Source organism: Oncorhynchus mykiss, chromosome 13 (genome assembly GCF_057628025.1).
Source record: "Oncorhynchus mykiss isolate SJ-2025 chromosome 13, ASM5762802v1, whole genome shotgun sequence".
NCBI lineage: Eukaryota > Metazoa > Chordata > Actinopteri > Salmoniformes > Salmonidae > Oncorhynchus > Oncorhynchus mykiss.
The window spans coordinates 23,007,612-23,031,300 of record NC_143034.1 but is presented as its reverse complement, the minus strand read 5'-3'; the positions used below and the strand labels follow the sequence as shown (position 1 = coordinate 23,031,300).

Sequence of the window (23,689 nt, the reverse complement as noted above, 5' to 3'; positions counted from 1 at the left end):
ACTCCACACACACACACACACACACACACACACACACACACACACACACACACACACACACACACACACACACACACACACACACACACACACACACACAGCCCCCAGAACAATATAGCTGTCAGGGATAGCCTGGACTGGCAAGCTGATTGTAACATCAAGCTGACTTCTTAATGGTGTCCCAGACAAGTTCAACTTTGTTAGTGTATGTGTGTGGAGGGTGTGTGTGTGTGTGTTTTGACCTCTTTGTTTTAGACCAGCAGTTTTCAACCTGTGGTCCGAGGACTACCTGCTCCGCATATTATTTAGTATTTGTAAAAAAAAAAAAAATTAAAAGTTTGTTGTTGTAGTTATTGATTTGGTCGTCCCCAGAATGGCAAAGGTTGGGAACCGCTGTATTAGACAATATGTGTGTTACGAATTGGTGTGTCATGGTTATCGTCAGAGGCATCGGGCTGTGACTAACTTAATATATTACTGCCAATATACCCAATGACTGTATTGGGTTGGTCCGGGGCAGGCTACAACTGCAGTCTGGTCTCAGTCAGTCTGTCCATTCCTAGCCTTAATAATAGTCTCCACAGCAACAGATGTTTTATAGGTCATTGAATTAATGCCTCTTCCCTTCACACAATCACAGAAAGCACAGCACATCCCCCTAACCTTTACTTTAGCGTCTGAGACATTAGCAAGGCCCCGCTAGTGAACTTTAGCATCTACAAACATTAGCATTTGTAAGCAGTTTCCAGTAGTTGTTCAATAGATTAATCTAGATACTCTCATTTTACACCATTGGCCTTTTAAACAGCACTGGTACCATATCAAGTTCACTAATGGGAATCTCAATGGGTCTGTCTGTTGGGTTACCACTGGTGTTGCCATGTAAAAACCCTGATAAAGTAGCCTGGTCCCAGATTTGTTTGTGTTGTTGTCAACTCCATTGCTGTCTCGGTCAAAATGAGTGACAGTTGGCATCATAGCCCAAACAGACCTGCACTCAGGCTACTGATAAAGGTCTGTTGAGAAAGGTTGGTTAAAAATAAGTGTTTCCTCTTGGTTTGCCAGGTATTTCCCCATGGGCCACCCGGTGTCAGTGCATCTCTACTTCCAGTCGGACCAGTTCCAAGGCTACCTGGTCCAGCACCACGCCACTAACCTGGCAACCAGCAAGCTGGAGACCCTGGAGACCTGGGTGATGCCCAGGAAGACCTACAAGGTGGCTTCCCCGCCCAGCACCTTCACCAGGCTGCAGTTCGCTGAGGTAACTGTCCTTCTTTTGTTGGTTGTATAACGTTTAGGTAATGTTCACATAACATTCCCAGAACAGTAACACTGTGATATCACGACTCCGGGTATGACCCAGATGCAGACACAGGAGGCAGATAGTACAGTTCTCAGATTATTTATTAGAAACGTGTTGCAGGCAAAGGGCAGGTTCGTAATCAGGTCAGAGCCAGGCAGGTACAGGACAGCAGGCAGCCTCGGGGTCAGGACAGGCAGAGATTCGTAATCAGGTCAGAGCCAGGCAGGTACAGGACAGCAGGCAGCCTCGGGGTCAGGACAGGCAGAGATTTGTAATCAGGTCAGAGTCAGGCAGGTACAGGACAGCAGGCAGCCTCGGGTTCAGGACAGGCAGAGGTTTGTGATCAGAGTCAGGCAGGTACAGGACAGCAGGCAGCCTCGGGGTCAGGACAGGCAGAGATTCGTAATTAGGTCAGAGTCAGGCAGGTACAGGACAGCAGGCAGCCTCGGGGTCAGGACAGGCAGAGGTTCGTGATCAGAGTCAGGCAGGTACAGGACAGCAGGCAGCCTCGGGGTCAGGACAGGCAGAGATTCGTAATCAGGTCAGAGTCAGGCAGGTACAGGACAGCAGGCAGGCTCGGGGTCAGGGCAGGCAGAGGTTCGTAATCAGGTCAGAGTCAGGCAGGTACAGGACAGCAGGCAGCCTCGGGGTCAGGGCAGGCAGAGGTTCATGATCAGAGTCAGGCAGGTACAGGACAGCAGGCAGCCTCGGGGTCAGGTCAGGCAGAGGTTCGTAATCAGGTCAGAGTCAGGCAGGTACAGGACAGCAGGCAGCCTCGGGGTCAGGACAGGCAGAGGTTCGTAATCAGGTCAGAGTCAGGCAGGTACAGGACAGCAGGCAGCCTCGGGGTCAGGACAGGCAGAGGTTCATGATCAGAGTCAGGCAGGTACAGGACAGCAGGCAGCCTCGGGGTCAGGTCAGGCAGAGGTTCGTAATCAGGTCAGAGCCAGGCAGGTACAGGACAGCAGGCAGCCTCGGGGTCAGGGCAGGCAGAGGTTCGTAATCAGGTCAGAGTCAGGCAGGTACGGGACAGCCTCTGGGTCAGGACAGGCAGAGGTTCGTGATCAGAGTCAGGCAGGTACAGGACAGCAGGCAGCCTCGGGGTCAGGACAGGCAGAGGTTCGTGATCAGGTCAGAGTCAGGCAGGTACAGGACAGCAGGCAGCCTCGGGGTCAGGACAGGCAGAGGTTCGTAATCAGGTCAGAGCCAGGCAGGTACAGGACAGCAGGCAGCCTCGGGGTCAGGACAGGCAGAGATTTGTAATCAGGTCAGAGTCAGGCAGGTACAGGACAGCAGGCAGCCTCGGGTTCAGGACAGGCAGAGGTTTGTGATCAGAGTCAGGCAGGTACAGGACAGCAGGCAGCCTCGGGGTCAGGACAGGCAGAGATTCGTAATTAGGTCAGAGTCAGGCAGGTACAGGACAGCAGGCAGCCTCGGGGTCAGGACAGGCAGAGGTTCGTGATCAGAGTCAGGCAGGTACAGGACAGCAGGCAGCCTCGGGGTCAGGACAGGCAGAGATTCGTAATCAGGTCAGAGTCAGGCAGGTACAGGACAGCAGGCAGGCTCGGGGTCAGGGCAGGCAGAGGTTCGTAATCAGGTCAGAGTCAGGCAGGTACAGGACAGCAGGCAGCCTCGGGGTCAGGGCAGGCAGAGGTTCATGATCAGAGTCAGGCAGGTACAGGACAGCAGGCAGCCTCGGGGTCAGGTCAGGCAGAGGTTCGTAATCAGGTCAGAGTCAGGCAGGTACAGGACAGCAGGCAGCCTCGGGGTCAGGACAGGCAGAGGTTCGTAATCAGGTCAGAGTCAGGCAGGTACAGGACAGCAGGCAGCCTCGGGGTCAGGACAGGCAGAGGTTCATGATCAGAGTCAGGCAGGTACAGGACAGCAGGCAGCCTCGGGGTCAGGTCAGGCAGAGGTTCGTAATCAGGTCAGAGCCAGGCAGGTACAGGACAGCAGGCAGCCTCGGGGTCAGGGCAGGCAGAGGTTCGTAATCAGGTCAGAGTCAGGCAGGTACGGGACAGCCTCTGGGTCAGGACAGGCAGAGGTTCGTGATCAGAGTCAGGCAGGTACAGGACAGCAGGCAGCCTCGGGGTCAGGACAGGCAGAGGTTCGTGATCAGGTCAGAGTCAGGCAGGTACAGGACAGCAGGCAGCCTCGGGGTCAGGACAGGCAGAGGTTCGTAATCAGGTCAGAGTCAGGCAGGTACAGGACAGCAGGCAGCCTCGGGGTCAGGGCAGGCAGAGGTTCATGATCAGAGTCAGGCAGGTACAGGACAGCAGGCAGCCTCGGGGTCAGGTCAGGCAGAGGTTCGTAATCAGGTCAGAGCCAGGCAGGTACAGGACAGCAGGCAGCCTCGGGGTCAGGGCAGGCAGAGGTTCATGATCAGAGTCAGGCAGGTACAGGACAGCAGGCAGCCTCGGGGTCAGGTCAGGCAGAGGTTCGTAATCAGGTCAGAGCCAGGCAGGTACAGGACAGCAGGCAGCCTCGGGGTCAGGGCAGGCAGAGGTTCGTAATCAGGTCAGAGTCAGGCAGGTACGGGACAGCCTCTGGGTCAGGACAGGCAGAGGTTCGTGATCAGAGTCAGGCAGGTACAGGACAGCAGGCAGCCTCGGGGTCAGGACAGGCAGAGGTTCGTGATCAGGTCAGAGTCAGGCAGGTACAGGACAGCAGGCAGCCTCGGGGTCAGGACAGGCAGAGGTTCGTAATCAGGTCAGAGTCAGGCAGGTACAGGACAGCAGGCAGCCTCGGGGTCAGGGCAGGCAGAGGTTCGTAATCAGGTCAGAGTCAGGCAGGTACAGGACAGCAGGCAGCCTCGGGGTCAGGGCAGGCAGAGGTTCGTAATCAGGTCAGAGTCAGGCAGGTACAGGACAGCAGGCAGCCTTGAGGTCAGGGCAGGCAGAGGTTCGTAATTTGGTCAGAGTCAGGCAGGTACAGGACAGCAGGCAGAACTTGAGAAACAGGAAGACGGGAAAGCACGCTGGTAAGACAAGACGAACTGGCAACAGACAGAGAACACAGGTATAAATACACAGGGGATAATGGGGAAGATGGGCGATACCTGGAGTGGGGGCGGAGACAAGCACAAAGACAGGTGAAACAGATCTGGGCGTGACAGACATCTTTTAGAAGTAGACACCTTATATACAGTAGCTTCACCAGGCTACAGTTCGCTGAGGTAACTGACACACCGTTTTTTGGGTTGGAGTTGTAACATTTATGCAATTTTCTTATAACAGTCACATAATATTTACACTCTTTCAGTAGACGCTGCCCCCAAATCAAGCTTTATTTCTACAGCACATTTCAGACATGGAATGCAACACAATGTGGTTCACAGGGAAAATAAACAAATAAAAACAATGAAAATAAAAACAGAAGTATTTACTACACAGCTAACATAGGAGGATAAAAAAAAATGTTTTAAGATCTCTTTTAAATATGTCCACTGTTTCTGCCCCTCTCAGGTTCTCTGGCAGGTTGTTCCAGAGGCTGGGTGCATAATAACTAAAGGTGGCCTCTCCATGCCTCTTGGTCCCAGGCTTTGGGATAGTTAAAAGGCCAGTGCCAGAGGACCTGAGGGACCTACTGGGTATATAACTTAAAAGCATGTCTGACATGTATTGGGGTGCACAATCGTGGATTGATTTACAAACCAAGAGAATGATTCCTCCAGGACAAGCAGAGGTTAAAACCAGTATAATGTGTGCTCTTCGTCTGGTCTTGGTCCGTAACCGTGCTGCAGCATTCTGTATGTTTTGCAGTTGACCAATGGCTTTCTTGCGTAGACCAGACTATCAAGGCACAAGGCGAGACCCAAATGCAGACACAGGAGGCAGATGGTTGGAGTCTTACAATGTTTATTAATCCAAAGGGGTAGGCAAGAGAATGGTCGTGGACAGGAAAAAAGGTCAAAACCAGATCAAAGTCCAGGAGGTACAGAGGGGCAGACAGGCTCGTGGTCAAGGACGGCAGAATGGTCAGGCAGGCAGGATGGTCAGGCAGGTGGGTACAAAGTCCAGAAACAAGTAAGGGTCAAAACCGGGAGGACTAGAAAAAGGAGAATGCAAAAAGCAGAACGGGAAAACCGCTGGTTGACTTGGAAACATACAAGACGAACTGGTACAGAGAGACAGGAAACACAGAGATAAATACACTGGGGAAAATAAGTGACACCTGGAGGGGGTGGAGACAATCACAAGGGCAGGTGAAACAGATCAGGGTGTGACACAGACAGGAGAGCTACACAGTAGTCCAACAATAAGTACCTCGGTCATGTCTTGATTTAGCTGGAGGAAGTTGTGAGCCATCTAGGTATTTAACTCACTAATACAGTCTAATCTATCCGTGGAGCTGAAATCCTCTGGTGACACAGAAATGTAAAGTTGTGTAAAGTCTGTGTAGCAGTGAAATCAATGCTGTGCTTTCTGCCAAGGGGTAACATATATAAACTGAACGGTACCAGACCCAAAATCAAACCATGTGAAATTCCACCATGTGATATGCATTTTCTCTGAGTTGTGTTCACCCAGGGTGACACAAAACTCTCTACCGGTTAAATAGGTCCTAAACCAATGTAGAACTGGGGAGGCCAACCAACCTCTCCAGTCTGTCCAGAAGGACATCATGGTCAACAGTGCAGAATGCAGCACTTAAATCCAAGTGTACAAGGACAGAGAGATGTTTGGCATCTGTGTTGGCTGTAAGATCATTTACCACTTTAACTAAGGCTGTCTCTGTGCTGTGTGGTTTTTCCAAAAAATACAGTTGGCACTTAAAAAAATCATTTAGCTGTTTCAAAACCAATTTCTCCAGAATTTTGCTTAAGAATGGAATGTTGGAGATTGGTTGAAAATTGCTAAAAGCTGAAGAATCTAGATGACTTTTCTTCAGAAGGGGTTTCATAATAGCTTTTTTTATTGCAGTGGGGAGAGTGCCTGTGAACAGGGAGTGATTAACAATAGCTTACACTTCTTCAGGTATGCAATTAAAAACTGTTTTGAAAAAGGTGGTGGGGACAGCATCGAGAAGACAGGTAGAAGACTTAAGTTGTTAAGTTGTGATATCACTGTCTGTGTCAACCAGGGAAAAGAAATCCATAGTGCCTTTGCCTGGTTGGCTAGGTCACATATCATCAAACGTCTCATCGGGTCTTGCTTGACTGAAACCCAGCCTACTGTTGTTTATCTTATCTCTGAAAAATATCGCCAACTCATCCCATTTAGAAGTGGAGGAAAGTTCACATCGTCAATTGAGAACATTTGCTGAGGTAACATGTCATTTTGTGGGTTGCGCAACGTTGAGGTAACGTTCACATTACCTTTAGCAGATCTTTCAGCACATCCATTTCTATCACCGGCTCCTGTATTGATTGTGTTCAACCATTCATTATCCAGTCAATGGACAACGTAATGGTCAGTCAGTCTGACCATTAACTGAGGTACATTGTTTCGAGGTTGTGGGCTACAACTTTTACCTAATGTTCACGTAACATTTGCAGTCATTCAGCAGCCCCTGTCATTTAGACTAGAGTGCCCGGCAGTTGTCCAGCCACTTAGTCAAACAATGACCTCTATGTGTTAGCAGTATATACAAGCCCTGAAGTGTCTGGCACAGAGAAGCATGTTGTATAAAATATGATTGGCCAGATCAAATATATAGTTCATGGTGACCTTAGCTATATTCATCGTTATGGCAACCTTCCAGGGAGTACACACACACACATTGGCGGCAGGCATTAAAACACAGGATTGGTAGCCTTGTAAAATGTAAATTGATTGAATTCATCAGATTTGATGTGGATTAGAGCCTCACCAGCTGCTTATTTGTTGTTTACTAATGAAACGTAGACTACTCACCTTCATGCCCGAACGGCTTCCTGATAGCGTAGTTATGTTAGTATAAATAATGACCCTATTTCTACTTCTGGGGATGTTTTCTAACATCAGCTATGTCTTAGTGAGCCAGCGAGCACTTTTCTGTTTATCATGGGGGGGTTGAGAGTGAGTGGATGAGAGCGATCGTCTTTTCTGGTTTTCACACTGTCAAGTAGAACCCTCTGAAATGTCAGTTGATGTCCTCGTATGATTTCCCTCTCTGAGGTGATAAGTCGGAGTGAATCGGACCTTTTACTCTTGACCTTCGACCTATTGACCTTTGTAACAGTTCCGAAGCGACATTAGACTGTGAGGCAGTCATGGGCACAGGGAAGCCTCTGAGGCGTTCTAGTCTAAAGAGTTGTGAGTGACAGCAGAACGACGCTGGCACGACTTTATCTGAGTACTCGACATCGCAAAGGACTTTCTGTCGGTTGCTTAGTTACAATGACTGTCAGTCAGTCAGTCAGGCAGCCAGAGGACAGATAGACGGTCATGACAGAGCTAAGCAGTTATAGTTGACTGTTGTGAATGTCTGTCAGGCAGATAAACCATGTCTGCAGCACAACTTTAAAATACAGCCTTTTCCTTCCATCTATAAACTCTCTCTCTGCCCAATTTTTACTGGCATTGCTCTCTAACATTGCTCTCTACCTCTCCACAGTGGTCTTAATAGACTTGCTTCCAACAACTATCCTAAATAAGTGAGGGATAGATGACAGACTACCACCCTACTAACAGACTACAGTTGTAGCGGTGGTAGTAGATTCCTATGTAGTCCGGTGGGTCTGTATATCATGTATGACTTTACAAGGTCTCTCCCTCCTACCGCCTAGAATTTCTCCCTCTGCCCCCTTCTAACTTCTACCATAAACTGGGGAGGCAGCACAGTCTGTCCCTCCTACCTATAACCTCTCTCTCTCTCTTTCCCTCTAACCCCATGCATCCCTTCACAAGACTGTCTCTATCTCCTTTCATTCCAATCTCTTCCTCCACCTCTCTCTAACTCTGCATAAGCAGGACAGGCAGGACAGAGGTATCAGTAGTAGCTGCCTGTCTGTATCGTAAGCGCCTTTACTCACGGTATACGTACAGTAGTAGGCTACGTCACCCTCCCACTGTCACCCACTACTGATCTGGCAACCTAAGACCTGGCAACCCGCCTCCCCCCATGGGCACCCGCGTCAAAACACCTAATGCTGTGGTTTATGTCCTCTACTAACACTTTAGCTACAGTACAGTAGTACGTCACCCTCCCTCTGTCCTCCACTGCTGACCTGGCAACCTCACCCCCTCCCCAGCATTACCTCAGCAGCACAACACTTCATCTTGTAGCTTAAGCCCTCTACTCACACATTACGTCTTACAGTGGTACTACCACTGCTGACCTGGCAACTCAACCTTAAAACCCTCCACCCCATCCCTCTCCCCCTCCACCACACCCCAACAACCTCACTGGCGCCAGAGTCAAACACCTCCCCATAAAACATGACAAGTCAATTTCCATCAGGCAGTGGTGCGGGCAGCCACGTCCAACCAACCAGACCACATCTGGTCTTGATTTAAAAAATGTTTTTTTACTGTGTGTGCGTGCGTGCGTGCATGTGTGTGTGTGTGTGCGAAACAGACAAAGGCCCCCAGGGTCCTGTTGGGTTCTGGGCCTTATTAGTGTCAGTCTTTGTGTATGGAGGTAATGCAGGTGTTAAATGCAGCTAGACCCAGGCCCGGAGCACTCCCCTGGGACAGCTTGAGATAGCTGGCATCCTTACCCACGTCCTCTGTTTGTCAATTAAGATCTATGGAGAGGGGGGTAGGGAAGGGGGGGGGGGGGTAATAGGTAGAGCGAGGGAATGAAAAGGGGATGCATGCTACAGGGTGAGGGAATGAGAAAGGGATGCATGCTACAGGGTGAGGGAATGAGAAAGGGATGCATGCTACAGGGTGAGGGAATGAGAAAGGGATGCATGCTACAGGGTGAGGGAATGAGAAAGGGATGCATGCTACAGGGTGAGGGAATGAGAAAGGGATGCATGCTACAGGGTGAGGGAATGAGAAAGGGATGCATGCTACAGGGTGAGGGAATGAGAAAGGGATGCATACTACAGGGTGAAGGAATGAGAAAGGGATGCATGCTACAGGGTGAGGGAATGAGAAAGGGATGCATGCTACAGGGTGAGGGAATGAGAAAGGGATGCATGCTACAGGGTGAGGGAATGAGAAAGGGAATGCATGCTACAGGGTGAGGGAATGAGAAAGGGATGCATGCTACAGGGTGAGGTAATGAGAAAGGGATGCATGCTACAGGGTGAGGGAATGAAAAGGGGATGCATGCTACAGGGTGAGGTAATGTAAAGGGGATGCATGCTACAGGGTGAGGGAATGAAAAGGGGATGCATGCTACAGGGTGAGGGAATGAAAAAGGGATGCATGCTACAGGGTGAGGGAATGAAAAAGGGATGCATGCTACAGGGTGAGGGAATGAAAAAGGGATGCATGCTACAGGGTGAGGGAATGAGAAGGGGATGCATGCTACAGGGTGAGGGAATGAAAAAGGGATGCATGCTACAGGGTGAGGGAATGAGAAGGGGATGCATGCTACAGGGTGAGGGAATGAGAAAGGGATGCATGCTACAGGGTGAGGGAATGAGAAGGGGATGCATGCTACAGGGTGAGGGAATGAGAAGGGGATGCATGCTACAGGGTGAGGGAATGAGAAGGGGATGCATGCTACAGGGTGAGGGAATGAGAAGGGGATGCATGCTACAGGGTGAGGGAATGAGAAGGGGATGCATGCTACAGGGTGAGGGAATGAGAAAGGGATGCATGCTACAGGGTGAGGGAATGTAAAGGGGATGCATGCTACAGGGTGAGGGAATGTAAAGGGGATGCATGCTACAGGGTGAGGGAATGTAAAGGGGATGCATGCTACAGGGTGAGGGAATGTAAAGGGGATGCATGCTACAGGGTGGCGGAATGAGAAAGGGATGCATGCTACAGGGTGAGGGGTTTGACTCCAGGGTTTCCAGATCAGCAGTGAAGGACAGGGGTGGCTGGTAGCAGAAGTACTACTGTGCTGTCACTAAGTCAAGTGTGAGTTAAGATCATACACTTAAACAAGCTGAGGTGTTGGACCAGGGTTTGAAGTGAAGTGTAGAGAAAAGGTCGGAGGTCATCGGATGAACCTGAAGTGGGTCAGAGGTTAATCCCTGTTTGACCGGTTCTCAGGTGGTCAGTACGGTCGTACACTCAATGAACTGTGGATTTGTAGCTGTGTTACTATTTGTCTCCACTCTCCAGAATACAGTCGCTTCAGGAGATTCATTCAAATTCCAATTCAAGATATGAAAAGTATGATTCATTTTCAATGAGAATATTGCATTTCCATTCACTTCCTGAATTGATGGTTGAAATAGAATTGAGCCAAAACCATTACTGAAATCCAATGTTATCTATGCCCATAGTACCTTACCCAGATTTCTCACAGAACAATTTAGAGTCGGGAGGCGGTAGCCTGCAGCCAGTGGGTTATAGTGGCATTTCCTCAGTCAATACGCTTTTGATTTCAGTCTGTGGCCTAGAATCAAACCACTGACAATCAATGTGATGTTTATGGTGTGATATGCCAGTGAGGAAAACTGAAATAGAATAGAAAACAAATTGAATAGAATCAATAAGAATAGAATAGATAATGAATTAGCATGAGGGATACTCTTCCAGACCTGTAGAGAATGAATAGCATAGCTGATAGACGTTCTAGTTAAGGATGTTGAGGATACTAACAGGGAAAGTAGTAGTTTGGTAGAGAAAATAGGGGTCGGTAACATTATTGAGTTGAAGGGTACCAATTTTGCACACTAAATTGAGGTGAATTGAATTGAAGGGAGGCAGGGCAATATCCTCCAGTTGTTGTTGCAGACATTGTGAAACACACACATACACACAACCACAAACACAACCACAAACACACACACAACCACAAGGAAAATATAGTTTTGGTTGAGAAAATACAGGTCAGTTGAATTACAAAATTGAATTACGGAAGTGCATCACAGGCTGGCAAGATCCACTTATGGCTCAGGCAGTGTGAAAACACACATACACACAACCACACACACAACCACAAACACACACACATACACACAAACACAAGGAAAATATGGTTTTGGTTGAGAAAATACAGGTCAGTTGAATTACAAAATTGAATTATGGAAGTGCATCACAGGCTGGCAAGATCCACTTATGGCTCAAGCAGTGTGAAAACACACACACATACACACACGTACACACAGACACACAAGGACAATCTAGTTTTGATAGAGAGAATAGAGGTCAGTTAAATTACAAAATTGAATTACCAAAGTCCATCACTTTACAAAACTACAAAACACACACACACATGCACACACACACACAAACACACACACACACACACACACACACACACACACACACACACACACACACACACACACACACACACACACACACACACACACACACAAATGTGAAGAGTGAATTAAAGTGAAAGCCAAGATCCTCTCACAGTTTATGTTTTCCGACATCGTGACACACACACACACACACACGCGCGCACCGCACCACACCACACCACACCACTAATTTCTCTGTGGAGGTTGAGTCTATTTATAGTGTATAGACTCATTTCTCAGTCGGCCTAATATTGAGTGGAGTGTTCCAGTCAGCCCATTGATCTGTGGTCTGGTGTTAATCACTGGGTGTAAGGATGAGCATATCCTCAAGCCTTCACCATCCCTTCTCATCAACCCTCCTCCTCATCATCCCTCATCCTCATCCTCATCATCATCATCCCTCCTCATCATACCTCATCCTCATCATTCTTCCTCATCATCATCCCTCATCATCATCATCCCTCATCACCCTCATCATCCCTCCTCATCATCCCTATTCATCATCCCTCTTCATCATCTCTCCTCATCATCCCTCCTCATTATCCCTCCTCATCATCTCTCATCAACTTCCCTCCTCATGTTTCCACAAGCGCCTTAGATTAATCTGCATCCTCTTTCTCTCTGTCCTCCTTCACTATCTCTGATCTTCACTCTCTGTCCTCCTTCACTATCTCTGATCTTCACTCTCTGTCTTCCTCTTCCTTCACTATCTCTGATCTTCACTCTCTGTCGTCCTTCACTATCTCTGATCTTCACTCTCTGTCCTCCTACACTCTCTGTCCATCCATCTCACTATATATAGTCATGTCTCTGAGTACAGTATACCAAACATTAAGAAACCCTAAGGTGTCGAAAGCGTTCCATTAGGATGCTGGCCAACGTTGACCCCAATGCTTCCCACATTTGTGTCAAGTTGGCTGGATGTCCTTTGGGTGGTGAACCATTCTTGATACACATGGGAAACTGTGGAGCGTGAAAAACCCAGCAGCGTTGCAGTTCTTGACACAAACCAGTGTCCCTGGCACCTACTACCATACCCCATTCAAAGGCACTTCATCTTTTGAGTTGCCCATTCACCCTCTGCATGGCACGCAAACACAATCCCTGTCTCAATTGTCTCGAGGCTTAAAAATGATCCTCCCCTTCATCTACACTGATTGAAGTGGATTTAACAAGTGACAGCAATAAGCGATCATAGCTTTGACCTGGATTCACCTGGTCAGTCTAATGTTTTGTATCGTCAGTTTATATCATCATGCTCTCTCTGCCTGTATTCTCCATCTCTCTCTCTTTCTCTCAGTATCTAAGTTATTAATCTCTCACCTCTCTCCCCTCCAGCAATAGTCTTAACCAAATTAAATGGAGTTAGGGCTTTTCATCTTCCCATCTCTCTCTCTCTCTCTCTCTCTCTCTCTCTCTCTGTCTCTCTCTATGTCTCTGTCTGTGTTGTTATAGATTGATCCCCAGCCCCCCAGAGGGTTAGTCAAGGTGTTCACTCTTCACTCAACATATACACTGCTGCCTCAGTCGGCCTGTCTATCGATCACACAGGAAGCTGCAAACCAACACTCACATTACACATCAACTGAGACTATCTTACGTAGACATACTGGAAATCCTGTATAAGCCTATACACATAGAAAGTCTACATAAAGCCTTATGAGACATACTGGAAATCACATAATGCACTACTCTAGACATGATAGGTAACGGCTGTACTAATGTTTGAAGCTGCACATCAATGCTGACATTACAGATGAAGTGAGACTAGTATACAGATGTAGGATCTTAATTTGAACCAGTTTGCTACAGCATTATTCCTAATGGAAAATCAAGTCTGAAAATGTCAAAGTGGAAAGCCTTTTTAGACCTGGGTGATCAAATTAAGATCCCACATCTGTACACACTGGAAATCACGAGTCTGTACAGTAGACATGATCCATGATGGTTGTGTGAATGGTGTGGGATACATATTATATCACAACTACAATTTCCCATGACATTACAGTGTAGAGACGAATTCACATTCAGCCTATTTTTCTGTTCTTCATTTGCCTCAGTTAATGTTGTATGCAAAGTATGCATGAAATACATTATACGGTTGGACATTTCAGATCCAGTGAATTAATTACACAACTCCCTTTTCTCTCGCCTTCCCCCCTCCGTCCCTTCCTCCATCCCTCTCTCAGATCGGCACAGAGTGGGATGCCAAAGAGCGCATGTTCCGTAACTTCGGTGGTCTGATGGGTCCCATGGACGAGACAGTCGGGATGCAGCGGTGGTCCAAGGGCCCCAACGTGACCGCCACCGTGGTGTGGATCGACCCCACCAACGTCATCGCTGCCACCTACGATATCCTGATCGACGCCAGCGCAGAGTACACCCACTACAGACCCCCCCTGAACCAGCCTCTCAGGCCTGGGGTGTGGACCATACGGGTGTTGCATCACTGGAGCCCCGTGGCCGAGACGAGGTTTCTGATTAGTCCGCTGGCTTATATGAAGCATCAGCCTATAAGACAAGGTAAGAGTACAGCCACAAACACACACACACACACACACACACCACTGGCTTATAACAAGCACTAGCCTGTACGGTAAGGTAAGAGTACAGCCACAGACACACACACATACCACTGGCTTATAACAAGCACTAGCCTGTACGGCAAGGCAAGAGTACAGCCACAGACACACACACACCACTGACTTATAACAAGCACTAGCCTGTACGGCAAGGTAAGAGATAGGCCTATTTATAGTGCAGGTCTACAAGTGACATGAGTGTCAGTCTGTGATGTATGTGATATAATTGATGCAGTGTGTCTTGTCATGTTATAGGCCTATCATGGATACACACGCAAACACAAAAGCACATTTCCCATGAGGCCCTGCTGTGTTTACGATGCTCTTTCTAATCAACCCTCTGAGCCGTTGGAAGCCCCAGTTGTTTGTCACCAAGTCGACCGTAATCACCCTCAGTGTTTCTCATACATACTAAACAGTATGTTAAACACCTCCATATCACGCCGAGGAACACAATTACACAATTAAATCAATCTGCCTGTGTTAACTATAAGGGACCAGGACCCCTATTGTTTTAGCTAGAGTAATCGGCTGCTGTGAAAGTCCCCCGAGAGTTGAGATGCTAACCTCGGTGTGGGGGCATATTCACAGCCCGACCTGTTTTATAATCGCACTGAGACCATTTTTTAATTATGAACAGAATCAACAAATAAAAGTTAGCAGGCTTTGCCCTGGCGCGCCGTGGGGTTTGGGGCCATGTGTGCGAGTGAGGAGAGAGGAAGCTAAAATATTCATCAATTGTTCATGAGTGTTTTTGTTTGTTTGATAGTTCCCTCGTTTGCTTTTTCTCTCAGTTGTAAATCCCTGTTGATGGGAACAGAAAATGGATTAACTCCACTTCCCCTCAAACTCCAAACTCTGTACTAGCACATAGTCAGAATGCTAAATTCACTCCCAAAGACTTTGGAGATGAGAGTAAATCGACGCCCTTTCGCCACTGTTTATGGAAGATAATCCTGAAACGTACTGCTATGCTCTCTGAGGTTATACTGTTGTTGAAATGTTTTATTACCTAAGTGAGGCGACACTGAGCTCTACTTTAGATTGTTTTACACTAAACTTTTTGGGTTAAAATAGCCCAGTTGGCCCATGATGCAAACAGTAGTCCTAAACTAGAACCACTGCAGCATAGAAACTATGGAAACCTGTGAGCTTCAGTATCAAACAGCCTTATATGGACTACAGTACAGTAGTTATCCATTGAGACAGTACTGAGGATAAAAACCTTTATGGGCTAGTTTCCCAGACACGGATTAAGCCTGGTCTTGGACAAAGAAGCACTTTCAATTGAGAATCCTTTTTAGTGTCTGGGAAAGCAGCCTTCCGGCTCCTACTCCTGTTGGATGGGGTTAGATGTCCTTAGATCCCATAGTCCTGAAGGTCGTGGTGGCACAGTAATCCTGCAGCCTTGGCCTCCTCTCCACCTGCTTCCCATACAGATTTACAACCCTGACTATCTCCAGGTCTTTCTACTGCACGTAGCCTTCGTGGTGTGTCTTCTGTTGTTGCCCTGGCTTAGCGCTGGCACCGTGGGCCCTCGCACACACACACACACACACACACACACACACACACACACACACACACACACACACACACACACACACACACACACACACACACACACACACACACACACACACACCCGCACGCACACACACACACACACACACCCGCACGCACACACACACACACACACACACACACACACACACACACACACACACAGTAAAGTCGGTAGTTGGCACCGGGCAGTGGCAAGCTTGGCAGAACAACCAGGTGTCTGACTGCATCTCTGTCGCTAGCCCGTGAAAACGCTAGCGGCTAACAGCAGGGTGCGATCCCGGCACTGGCAGAGAGAGAGGGAGAGGAGAGGAGAGCTGGGCTAGCGTACAATAGCCAGGCTGAAGAGGGACGGCAAGCGCCCCGGTGTTAGGAGCACTGAGGAATGTACAGCTTTACCTTCAGGAGTTTTAGGGATGAGGTCATGGTCTCGTCTCGTCTCTTCCCCCTAGCTTCCAATGGCTTTATAAAAAGACACGAGGAACAGTCGTTGAGTTGTTTTACCAATTTGTGGCTTAGGCAATTATTTTATCTCTTGAGGGTATGAAGAGGCTTATAAATGTATGGTGTGTGAGAAGATGGTCCTATCTGCCCTCTAGCTTCCAATGGTTTCATAAAGAGACACTAAGTGCAGTCATTGAGACACTTGGTGCAGTCTCCCACTTTGTGGCTTAGGCTTACCCTAGAGAAATCAATAGCATGTAATTAACCAGTAACACAAAGTTTGGTCTCATCAAATGAGTTCACAGTTCCATTCCACCCTTTACAATCAAGTCAAAGTGGTTCAACTGATTTTCCTACTTAGATTCCCCATTGATGACTCTGTCTGTTTACCTGCTCATTTATGAACACTATCTCCAGGACAGTCTCGCCATAAAACATGAACAATCCCTTTATGAACACTATCTCCAGGACAGTCTCACCATAAAACATGAACAGTCCATTTATGAACACTATCTCCAGGACAGTCTCACCATAAAACATGAACAATCCATTTATGAACACTATCTCCAGGACAGTCTCGCCATAAAACATGAACAATCCCTTTATGAACACTATCTCCAGGACAGTCTCGCCATAAAACATGAACAATCCCTTTATGAACACTATCTCCAGGACAGTCTCACCATAAAACATGAACAGTCCATTTATGAACACTATCTCCAGGACAGTCTCACCATAAAACATGAACAATCCCTTTATGAACACTATCTCCAGGACAGTCTCGCCATAAAACATGAACAATCCCTTTATGAACACTATCTCCAGGACAGTCTCGCCATAAAACATGAACAATCCCTTAATGAACACTATCTCCAGGACAGTCTCGCCATAAAACATGAACAATCCCTTTATGAACACTATCTCCAGGACAGTCTCGCCATAAAACATGAACAATCCATTTATGAACACTATCTCCAGGACAGTCTCACCATAAAACATGAACAATCCCTTTATGAACACTATCTCCAGGACAGTCTCACCATAAAACATGAACAATCCCTTTATGAACACTATCTCCAGGACAGTCTCACCATAAAACATGAACAATCCCTTTATGAACACTATCTCTAGGACAGTCTCACCATAAAACATGAACAATCCATTTATGAACACTATCTCCAGGACAGTCTCGCCATAAAACATGAACAATCCCTTTATGAACACTATCTCTAGGACAGTCTCAACATAAAACATGAACAATCCCTTTATGAACACTATCTCCAGGACAGTCTCGCCATAAAACATGAACAATCCCTTTATGAACACTATCTCCAGGACAGTCTCACCATAAAACATGAACAATCCCTTTATGAACACTATCTCCAGGACAGTCTCGCCATAAAACATGAACAATCCCTTTATGAACACTATCTCCAGGACAGTCTCGCCATAAAACATGAACAATCCCTTTATGAACACTATCTCTAGGACAGTCTCACCATAAAACATGAACAATCCCTTTATGAACACTATCTCTAGGACAGTCTCACCGTAAAACATGAACAATCCCTTTTTGTCCCCCTCTTTCTCTCGCTTCATCTCTCTCTTCATCTCTCTCTCCATCTCTCTCTTCATCTCTCTCCCGCTCACTCTCCCTCCCCCAGAGGACACGCTGAAGCTCCACAATGGACCAGCCAAGAACAGTTATATGGAGCAGAGCTTCCACGGCCTCAACCCCGTGCTCAACATCCCTGTACACCTGGGCCAGGTGGAGCAGGCTAAGCGCAACGCCGCCCTGACTGGCCCCGCCTTGGAGCACTGGGTAGACGGCCTGGTGGGTGCGATGTGGGAGGCTGGGGACGTGTGTTCCACCTCCATGACAGGGGGACCTGGAACATCCTGCCCCGTCATGCAGACCTGCGCCAAGACCCCCTGGAGCTCGCTCAGCCCGGACCCCAAGTCCCAGCTGGTTCCGCCGCACGCCGACGGGCGCATCAGGTAGCAGTGGCGCCTCCGGCTGGACGGGAGGCCACACTGCCGGTCTTAAGTTTAAATAATTTATTTTTTAAGTCTCCTTTTTTTTCAGTCGACGTAATGGATAAGAAAAGAAGAGAAAAGACAGAAGTTGTGTTTTTTTTAAGGTTGGTTGGAGGTTGTAGGAACGTTGAAGAGGAAGAGAATGTCTGGGGAAGGTTCTGTGGTGTTTCAGACTCCTGAAGTCTTCCTCTTTGGGGTTTTTGCCGGCTTTGTCGTGTTCTGTTTCCCAATGTATTTATTTTAATCTCGCCGCTGAGTTTACTGTGATTGATGCTGTGTCCGACGTAGAGACAAATGTTGCTTTGCCAAGCACCTAGTAAGGCCGCCTAGTCTGCTGCTAAATGGAAGAGCGAGTGAGAAGTCAGTCAGAAGTCAGAGTGTTCGGGTGGAACAGGATAGTCGACACTGGTAGTGGACCAAGTTCTGGGCCCGTATTCACAAAGCCTCTCAGAGTACGAGTGCTGATTTAGAATCAGTTTTCTCTTTTAAATCATAATGAATATGATTATATAGACAGGGCGGGACCTGGTCCTAGATCAGCACTTCTACTCTGAGGTGCTTTGTGAATACGAGGCCTGCTTCTCATGTTTGGTTTGGCCTACATGTAGGGAGACTGAACCGCAACCTCGGCGGGTGTCGCGAAGATGTATCTTTTTAAAAAAAAAAGCAAAATTCCTTGCCTCAATCTTTGCGTATGACTGACAAAGTTACAATGGCACAGCACTACTTATTGACTTTCAGTGCCTGAACAGGAGAAAGGTGTGTGGGTGTGTCTGGACTATGGAGAGGCATTAGTGCCAGTAGAAGTTGAATTCAATTCATGAATGATTGAAACTAGATTCAGTTTCTATTGGCACTGATATCACTCCATACTGGACAGCCTGAAACTTGAAATGAAAGTATATCAGCTGTGCTTTCGCAAGAAAACAGACATTCTCAAGCTTATTTTTTCATTTTCTTTTCTAAGATGTTTTGTTCATTTGTTTTTAACGACAGTTTATGTTGCAAGTATGAAACAGAATATCTCTTAAAGTTATTGTCGAGTGAATGGAGTGAGTTGTCCACAAGTTGCTATTTATTTATAAGTTTATATAAATACAGAATATTTTTAGTCAATGACTAAATGACTACAACGCTGCTTTGGCAGCTCGATAAATATTTTTTTGTAAAGAGAAACTGCCTTTATTTACAAAGGCCGATGCCCCAATGAACCTGTGTACCTATTTTGGGCGCAACAAACCTAATGCCCGCCTGTGTGTCCGTGATGTCAAGTCTGAATAGCTCTTCCTGTCTTGGTTCTTTCGTTGACTGTTTGCCAAGTCTTCATCACACGGGGAAGCACCCAGGACTGAAAGGTCACAGAAAGGTCAGCTTCCTCCTGACAACCTCCCTAACAGAGAAGTAAACAAAAAAAGACAGAAACTCTCCAAAATGTGTGTTGAAGTCATTTCGTGGCGATGTTACATTTCCTACTCGGTTCCGTGTCAGTACCAGGATGTTAGTGATTGATGATGCTGTTCATGCTGTGGCAAAAATGGAAACAAATAGTGAATTATATCTTGTATCTCGATCAAGGAACTGTTGGATTGGGCCCAGGCATCTTTGGTTTTCACCTGTTCTACTACATGCTAAGTTATTTTGCTGCCATCAAGACTCTCTCTCAGTGTACCACAGTTCAAACATAGCCTAGAGCACAGTGCCCCCTTCTCCAACCACCATGGAGGGTAACTACGATCTGCCGCTTCGCTTGTTTGGCTTCAACTCAATTCTCCTCACAACCTAATTTGGTCCCAATTTAGAATCCAATCTGTGATTGTCAACATGATTTGGCAGTCAAACGTGCTAAGTGAATGTTTTCACCAGGGCTCATCAGCGATCATTAGTGAGTTAATCAATGGCCCAAGTTCACCTTGGACCTTGTTGGATGTATCGATCCTAATAAGTGTCAGTCCTGTCACTCAAACTTGAACTGTTGTGTGTTGTTGCCATGGTTACAAAGAAGGGCAATTTTGCCTATATAGGGCTCGCCAGCTTCTAGTGCTAAAACCCGGAAGTGAGTTACCTCTGGTTTGTTCAGCCTTTCCTATGGGGAAAGAATGGGGTTTTGGGATGAACACTGAAAATAAGGTCAGAGGTTAACACCGGCTTAGGAGATCTTATACAGTACACTTTGTTCTATGAGATAATATCAGTCAGTTAACATGAACTTTATTCATTATGAAGCCTTTATGTGCTTTTTTTTTATTACATAAATGCTTCAAAATTCACAAAGTGACGTTAGCTGATGAAGATTATCTCCTAGAACAAAACGTACAAGATCTCCTAACCCTGTGTTTACCACAGACCTTATTTTCAGTGTTTATCCAAAAACCCTACAAAATTGCCATTCATTTTCCCATAGGCTTTGTCCAACAAACCATGGCGGATTTAGTGCCTACAAAAAGACTCCGTTACTATTTCTCTGTATTAGCTAGCTAGCTAATAACATTAACAGCTAGATCCAGATGTGACCCTGACCTCCTTTCACTGGCAGTGCCATTGTCACATTGAAACGCTTAAATTGACGAATACTTTGCCCGTTGTTCAAAAGTACAATTAGCATTCTCGAGAAGTGAATTGAAATATGTTACTCGATGTAAAAGTCCTATTTTGTTACAAAAAAATGAAGAAAATGTACATAAATATTTTGTATTGAAAATATGTTTAAAACTCATTCTATGTAAATACCGATGCAGTGTGGAAAGATTATGAAGTGGAATTATAGTAAAAGAAGAACTGATAGCTAGTGTTACTTGTTGCTAGTTGGCCACAGAGTGATTTTAGGTACATAACATGTTTCAATGTTTTGGACAGATCTAAGGAGTAAGGAATGACTCAGAATTGGGTAAAGCTTTTAATATTATTGTTCGCCTTTCAGAGAACATCATGACATATTGTTGTTCTCTCTGCTGGAATGTATTGTTCAGCAACTGTTGCACAAACGTCTCTGAACTCAACGTTTCCCGAAGCTTCTGGGGAAACGTCAAAGTTTCCTAAAGTTTCAGGGGGAAACTCTGTGCCTTAGCCATCTATCTATACTCCTGCCTAGGGGACTCTTCAAACGTTCTGTCCGTCTATGAGCATTAAATTGTTACGGTCGTTTTTACTTTCCACAAAAAGTGAAAGAAGAGCACCAAGAGTTAGTCGACGTGATTTGATGAAATCTGTAACACCAAAAAAGATGTCCGCTGTTGTAAATACCAAGCCTTCTTGTCTTTCGCTTTTACATTTTTGTGGATATTTTTTTTTTTGTTGGTACATTTTTCTCTGACTGCTTTCTTTTGAAATAAAAGAGCTCTCTCTAAATCTTGTCTCGTTATTGTGTGGATTTCTATTCTTAAACACTTCAAGTTTATGACATCACGAAATCCTTGTAACACATGTCCTTCTCAATTATTTATGCACGTTTAAGTAGCCATAATTGCATTTTACTATGGAAACAAAGCGTAAATTACACCACCATTAAAGTGATAGCACGGTCAAACAGTTAAGTCATTCCCACAGTTGTTTAATAATCACCCCAGCTTCACCCTCTTAAGTATTTGTTTAATTACCTGAAGTTGCTTCCACATGTTTTCCATGACTTAACTGAAGAATCAACCTGCCGTCGTCAGCTGTTGAGCACCAGAGACGCGTACACTGTGCATGTGGCAACTCTCCTGTTTTCAGCCTATTGACAGAGAGGGGAGAGAGTTCAGGCCTTAAACAAATACTGTACCATATGTCTCAGAGGCAGGCAACCGTGTGTAGATATAAAACAAACCACCTCAAACACAATATGCAGTAGCCAGAGATTCGGCTTCCTCTTTGCCTTCCAGAGATAATACATCTAGAAAACAGGGGACCTCACCAACAGTCAAACAATCCTCTTTCAATGAGCTGTGCGATGAATGATGCCACCATCGTTTGTGGAGGTCTGACCAGAGAGAACCACTTGGGGATTCTGTGATCGTCTTCCCATCCTTCGTCATCAGAACAGAATAGGGGTTCTGTGTGATCCTCCCGGGCCTCTATCATCACACACACACAATCATCCCACACATCTTCCCGGGCCTCTATCATCACACACGATCACAGGGTGTACTGAGCCTCTGACAGGCCCAGATCAAAGGGACACTACAGACCATAAGATCTCACGACGCTCCCACAAGGCTCCGAACACGCCGGATAATTAGTCCAGGGTGACTGGAAGGAGAGAGTGTGTGTTTGTGTGTCTGTGTCTGCTTAGTGAGTGTGATATCACATCTGTGAGGAGTGTGTCTGCATGCATGTGTGTATACAGTACGTGTGTCCGCCCGCGTGTGTCACATCTGTGAGGAGTGTGTGTTTTCCGGGGGTGGGGGGGGGGGGCGTCCCATCTGTGTGAAGAGTTTCTAACAATGTACATAAGCCACATCTTGCAGAGTAGTTTTATTCACTATCTCTGACATGAAACAAACCCGTAGGTCTCATCCAACACATGTAAAACGTGACAGTGAGACAACAACAGCGGTATCTCCTGAGGCGCATCACACTAATGTGACAGCCAACGTTTAAAAGGTGTTCTAATAAAGTTCAGAGATCAAAGCGGAATGTGAACAGCATCACACATGAAACAGCTGAGGAGCTAATGACACAAGCAGCGTATCCCTACAGGTGTTGGGACTAGCACACAGACATGCTATTGTGCTTAACGTTACGTTTTGCTGATGTGTGCTGTTATCGTGGGTCAAAATCGAATGAATATGTTTGAAGATGTTTTCCTCTTTAACGTGGTATTTGCCATAGGAGCAGGGTTTAAAGTAAGGCGGTATGGTGTCCAGGCAAAACAAGGTGTGACTTTGTCTCAAATACAAGAAGTGAAAGGTTACATTTTACCATACCTCCCGGGTCAGCTATAACACGGCTTGGGGTGAAATGTAACAGTTTAAAAATCATGCTTAAATCATGACATGTAACAAGATACTGAAAGCCTTTATCGAGAACATGAGAACAACATTGCCATGTTTAACATTTTGTGTGGCAGAAATAATAAAGTCATAAAATGTATATTATTTTTACTGTCCCTTCTCGACTAACAACAACTGAAGGTTTGCTCTGTGTGTGTGTGTGTGTGTGTGTGTGTGTGTGTGTGTGTGTGTGTGTGTGTGTGTGTGTGTGTGTGTGTGTGTGTGTGTGTGTGTGTGTGTGTGTGTGTGTGTGTGTGTGTGTGTGTGTGTGTGTGTGTTTGAGAGAGATAGAACGGTGGTGTGTGTGAATGTTGTGACAGTGGCATCCTGGGGTACAGGCTTGGTGGGACTTTAATTTGCATTCCCAGCACTGCAGCCAGACCTGTGGGGGTTAATTTCTGTATTACCAAATGAGGAGGGAGACAAACTTCACATACCAGTCAGAGTTATACTTAAACTCCATCTTTAATAATAAGAGTTTTGCAATAGC

At 46.4% G+C, this 23,689-nt stretch overlaps 1 protein-coding gene across 1 annotated transcript in view; it reads left to right on the top strand.

Annotated features, from left to right (window-relative positions):
- The window catches only part of LOC110485733 (xylosyltransferase 1), a 126,771-nt gene extending 105,194 nt beyond the window's left edge, over positions 1-21,577 (top strand). The window contains exons 9-11 of the mRNA XM_036940395.2: positions 1,066-1,261; positions 13,796-14,129; positions 17,860-21,577. Coding sequence (XP_036796290.2) covers positions 1,066-1,261; positions 13,796-14,129; positions 17,860-18,197 — 868 coding nt within the window. The 3' untranslated portion in view covers positions 18,198-21,577. The remainder of the gene's footprint in view (positions 1-1,065; positions 1,262-13,795; positions 14,130-17,859) is intronic.
- The last annotated feature ends 2,112 nt before the right edge of the window (positions 21,578-23,689 follow it).